Raw genomic sequence first — 6,000 nt, forward strand, 5'->3', positions numbered from 1 at the left:
CATCCGATGGCCCAATGATGACAAATATCGTATTTACCAACATTGGCTGTGGCACTGACGCCTAACAATGGGCCTTTGTGTATTTTGGTACCGGTGGCTAAACAACGATAACATTCGTTGGCCCAGTGAGCACAAATATCGCATTTACCAACATTGGCTGTGGTACTGATACCCAACAATACCAGTTGAGTTTGCTTGTGGCGTCACTAGATGGCGTTACTGTCTCCAAACATCGAAGTTATAGTTATTTTCTCGATTATTCCGGATATAGTCATAATATTTTTTAAAAGTAACTTATAAATCTAATAGCTATAACTATAAAATTTATACATAAATTTAAAAAATTGTATTTTACCAACATTTTCTCAATTTAAATCTCAAAAAACATAAATCTCGCTTACGAAGTTTCGAAGTGCGGTTAGTATATATACAAATTAGAGTGTATAGTAAGTGTAATTGCTTCGGCAGTACATATACTAAAATTGGAACGATACAGAGAAGATTAACAACAACTGCTGCCTAGCCTAGGGCCTTCATGTGGATACAACCAATGCCTACCGTAGTGTAATTGTAATATTTATCAGCAAAGGCCCAACGTCGTATTACACAACCACTTACTTAACGTAGGGTAACTGTAGGACTCGTAAACAAAAGCCCATTACATAATTAGACTGTAGGCACACTATAAATTACACAACTATTTACCTACGGTAGTATTGTAAGAATCCTACACAAGGCCCAACGTTAAAGTTACAATGTTGGCCCTTTGTGGGACAAGCTGTGTTGGGCCTTCAACCTGGTGCACGACTACCTACCGACCTACCTGACTTGCCGTTGGGTAATTGTTGAATTTGCAAACAGAAGCACAACGAAAAAATGTCCCTTTTTTATTTTTTTGCAGTTGGCCCTACAGCAAGCCATACGGCCAAATGTAACAATTAACCAACCATCAAACAAATGTGTATAGGCCCAACCACGGCCCAACCAAAACCACCACCGTTGAATAATTGTATGATTTATTTAAATAGGCCCAACGAAAAAATTACTCTAATGGCCCTCTGTTGGGAATCTTCGGGAGGGCCTTTGTCGAGGGCCCTCCAGCAAATCGTACGGCCAAATGTAACAATTAACCAACCATCAAACAAATGTGTATAGGCCCAACCACGGCCCAACCAAAACCACCACCGTTGAATAATTGTATGATTTATTTAAATAGGCCCAACGAAAAAAATACTCTTATGGCCCTCTGTTGGGAATCTTCGGGAGGGCCTTTGTCGAGGGCCCTCCAGCAAATCGTACGGCCAAATATAACGGTTGCCCAACTAATACGTAAACAAAGGCCCAACAAAATCCCTACAAGAAAATGCTATTAGGGTAGGAAGTACAGAATTAAAAAATGATGACCATGACCAAAGTGCACGGCAGAGATCTTGGATTCCAAAATGGTCATCATTTTCGAAACCGGCACTCCCTAAAACCTATAAATCGACACCCATCTCGACTTTTATGACAAAATGTTTGGCTGCCATCTGCACGCAAGACATCTCTATTATTTTTACGTACAAAAATGACCCCCTGTCAACTTTCCATCGATAGTTAATCGAAAATTTATTCGATTAATATTCAGATTAATTCGATTTCAATCGTATGTTAGGTTGCTAAATTGATCGCGATTAAAATTTGAGGATTAACTTTTTTATTCCATGAATTTAGTCGAATAAACAGTTAATCGATTAAAGCCCATCGCTGACCACGGCATGGCTCTTACACTTTGAGAATATCTGAAAACAAATGAACACAAGGAGCCATTTTGTAAATCCAGTAACTTTGTTACTACTTTTGACACGCGCCGTCATGTGTCTACACAGAGTCTACACAGAGTCGTAACATTGCGACTACTTTGTGACTGGAATATTTCTCAGCCTTAAACCATATTTTTACATCATAATGAACAAGTTTAGTAGTATGTAAAGCGTTATTTCTATTATTTAAGTATAGTATACGCATCCGAGTACTAAAAATGCATCAAATTATGTAGTTATGAACACATGCACTGAGAAGTAAACAATAACATTGCCGGCTAAACTAAAATAATGTGGTAGCGCGTTGATAAAATTACACTTAGTTAATCAAATCACTCGAGCAGTTTAATTTCCCATAGTAATTTAAGTCCTATTGTAATATAAATGCAAACAATAAATACTTAGGTCTTGTAATCCGTTTTAGAGATGGCGTATTAATGTCACTTATTTTTATTCAAGAATTTTTCCACCTGACAGTTTCCATTTGACAGGAACAAAATGAACGAATAAACGAATGATTTTGGGATAAGTAGTCGCAAACTGGTAACAATGTGTGCACACGGCGACGACACTTTGTGACTAAAAATGTCTGTGTCGACCCTTCCCCTTTTCTGATAACTGCGTCGTAACGGCGACGACTCTGCGACTGGAATTGTGACCGAAACAGACGGTGTCGACGCAAGATGTGTCTACACCGTGTCGTAACGGCGACTGAAAATGGTTGTATGGGTACAGCTATGATTATGATTATTGATTATGTAAATGACTCACCTTTAATGAAATCTGCCGACATTTTAATGAGCAAATCCGCGTCTTTTTTTGTTTTATCTCTCCGATATTCATGATATTTGTCGAGCACGTCTGCTGTCGTTGTCTGGTTTAACACAAATATACATTAGAGATGCGTAAACGCTTCACCATATTTCGCTCACTTCGCTTAGTGAATCTATAGACTATATTGTTCAAGAGTGAGTAGAGGATGGTAGAGGGAAATATACACACAGCCATAAGTGCGACCAAGATGGTGAATCATGCGATACGATCCCGCCATGTTTTCCCGAAAGTCCCGAAGCCCTCCGAATTCTTCCGAACCGCTCCGAAACCTATTCGTATCGTCTCATTCGCTCCTCGCTCGTCACGCTCAGCCAGCTCATTTGAATCATGAGTGGGAAAGAGCGCGCAAGGAAGGTATAGTCGCGGACGGTCTAGAACGCAAAATGACTAGTGTAATATTTTGCCTATGTCCCTTTTAGCCTACATCGCGAACGGTCTAGAACGCAAAATGACCACTTTTTTATATCACTAGGGTAGGTTAGGTTCGTTAGTTATCTTCAAATGGCCGAAGGCCAAATTTAACAGCACAGAATAGGAGCCCCGCAACAGCGGCGCTCCGTCGACATCGCTAACGTAAAGATAAAACGAGCGAGATTTTGCGTTCAGGACCGTGATATAGGCAAAATATTGCGTTCTAGACCATCCGCGAATAACCCGCAAGGAGCACCGAGACTGAGATATGTAGATGAGCAACTGAGCGTGTTAAATCATCAGTTTGTTTGAAGAGTGAGCGAGTTCAATCAAATGATATAATAAATTTAAATCACTCACTCGTGGACGATACATGACTACATACATCATAGAGTAAATAAGTAAAGAAAGAGTGGTAACTCCATATCAGTTTTCTTACCAAAACGCGCGTTATTTCGTAGTCGACATCTAGCGTCGTGTAGCGGAATTTATCAAAACACGGTACTCTACTGAAAAGCTCTCTATTATATCACGATTGTATAAAATAGGTACTATAGCGAACTCGGCACCGTCGACTGGACAGAAACGGTGTCGGAGGCCAAGATCCACTTCGGGTCGTTGCGCCACAGCAGCACAGAATAAATAATAGTACTACTGTACAGAAAGGACACTTCCTACAAACCCGATGTTTGACAGCGGTTCAGGGTCGAATCATGCTATCCCTTTCTTATATATGGCACTATCCCTTTCGGCTATTTAGGGTTGTCAAAATTCCAGTGATTATCTTATCTGTGGTCGTGCAGGCAAAAGGAAGTCAAGTGGTGCCAACCCTAATAATTGCTCGGAGCAATGCTGAGCCGAACGGAGCCGAGTTCGACCGAAGTGAGGAGTGTCTCCCCACTGACAACAGTAAGTAAGAACCTAAGCCTTCCTACACTTACCTTAAGCACCAGAGCATATGCCACTAAAACGAATAATAAAATCTGATATAATATAGGTAGGTACAGTATGTAAGTATACTTGGTCAAGTAAATCTTGTCAGTAGAAAAAGGCGCGAAATTTAAATTTTCTATGGGACGATAACCATTCCATTCGCGCCTACATTTTACAAATTTTCCGCCTTTTTCTACTGACAAGATTTGCTTGACCATCTATATATATGTATAGTCTGTCAAGCCATTTCCGTTAGTAGAAAAAAACCGTTCAAGTGCGAGACTCGCGCTCCAAGGGTTCCGTATATTACCCAATTTTTAACAATGTATTTTTTCATTTGGAACGTGAATTAATTAAATGTCTTTAGAAAAACCCGTAGGGTTCGGATCAAAAACTAAGTAATTAAGTCCGACTCACGCTTGACTGCACATTTCCTGACATCAATTGGTAAAGAACAATTAAGTGTATTTTTTTCAAATATTTAGACGCAGTAGTTTCGGAGATAAAGCGGATGGTTGGATAGACAGACAGACAGACAGACGCACGAGTGATTCTGCAAGGGTTCCGTTTTTTCCTTTTGAGTTACGGAGCCCTAAATTTAAAAATGTAGGCGCGAAGGGTTATCTTCTCATGTCCCATAGAAAATTTGAATTTCGCGCCTTTTTCTACTGACAGAGTTGTTTGTTTAGTTATTTTAATGTGTCAGTCGCGCCACAAGCCCGCTTCACACTCGTGCGCGAAACCGCGAACGCGAGTGGGCTACAGAATAAGTAATAATACTACCACAGAAAGGAAACTTCCCACAAAACCGAAGTTTGTTAGTTCAGGGATGAATCATGCTCTCCTTCTTATGTATGGTAGGTACTATCCCTTTCGGCTATTTAGGGTTGTCAAAATTCAAGTAATTATCTTATCTGTGGTCGTACACGCAAAGGGACGTCAAATTGTGTCAACCCTAATAATTGCTATGAGCAATGCTGACCCGAACGGAACCGAGAAAGCCCGAAAGAGTTTCGCCTCCCTGGTCGCGCAACATCGACCAATCGCAGCAGTCCTGGTTTTCGGTTGCGATATTGTCGGATTGTGAAAGTTTTTTCGGTGCATAAAAACATGATAACAACTATAGTCTGTGTAGGTATTTAAATAAAAGTAAACAAACAATTTGTACATTTATAATATTGGTAAACCGACCAATTACAAAACCGCCTGGATCAGTCACTGAACGACCTGAGTTTAACCTACATTATTTGATCGTGTAATGTTTTCATCTACCCTCAACTGGCATATGGAGCCATTTGAGGGTAGATTTTGTTTACTTTTATTTAAATACCTAAAGATACAGAGTATAGGCATAGGATAGTGTGAAAAGTGTACTAATTTTAACATGAAGAGACTTATAACATAACTTTTAGACCAAGAAAAGTCTGCAGCGATTTTGATAGCCCACGCAGTGCAAGTGTTATTTATACGTCATAATTTCATAGAAGTTTGACGTTTAAAATGACACTTGCACTGCGTGGATTATCAAAATCGCTGCAGACTTTTCTTGGTCTAACTCTAGGTAACGGGCCTTATACCTACATTAAAAAAATCTTGAAACTTACTTAAAATTAGGCCTTGTTTTATTAAATTCATATTGCGTCTTCCTCCTATAATACGGCTTTGTTTCAAGTTCTGGATATAAGTGCGAAGGAAATATAATTTTACTGCTTATTGTTTTTTAGGGTTCCGTATCTCAGTCGCCTAAAGTGGTATCCAGACGGGACTGATCAAATCAGTCGATGAAAAAATAGCCATGTCAGATAAACGTCAGTCCATACAATGTATATGACCATTGGCCGCCTATTTTCGACAGAGGGGAACGCCTGTTAATGGCTACTCCGTTTGGTTATATCCTCTAAGGGAGCGGCGGATCGATGCTATCGTGACGAGAGGTTCCGAGAAAGAGGGAGTACACAGCGTCAGACATGCATAGATAAAATAGACACTTCAGTGTTATCATACCATAGAGCAAGATAAG

The 6,000-nt window shown here is 39.9% G+C and overlaps 1 protein-coding gene across 1 annotated transcript in view; it reads right to left on the reverse strand.

Annotated features, from left to right (window-relative positions):
• LOC134802445 (uncharacterized) overlaps positions 1 to 5,646 on the reverse strand; it is a 49,591-nt gene extending 43,945 nt beyond the window's left edge. The window contains exons 1-3 of the mRNA XM_063775111.1: positions 5,585 to 5,646; positions 3,989 to 4,011; positions 2,574 to 2,676 (exon numbers count right to left, since the gene is read on the reverse strand). Coding sequence (XP_063631181.1) covers positions 2,574 to 2,676; positions 3,989 to 4,011; positions 5,585 to 5,615 — 157 coding nt within the window. The 5' untranslated portion in view covers positions 5,616 to 5,646. The remainder of the gene's footprint in view (positions 1 to 2,573; positions 2,677 to 3,988; positions 4,012 to 5,584) is intronic.
• Positions 5,647 to 6,000: the final 354 nt, after the last annotated feature.

This window comes from Cydia splendana, chromosome 24, assembly GCF_910591565.1.
Source record: "Cydia splendana chromosome 24, ilCydSple1.2, whole genome shotgun sequence".
Taxonomy (NCBI): domain Eukaryota; kingdom Metazoa; phylum Arthropoda; class Insecta; order Lepidoptera; family Tortricidae; genus Cydia; species Cydia splendana.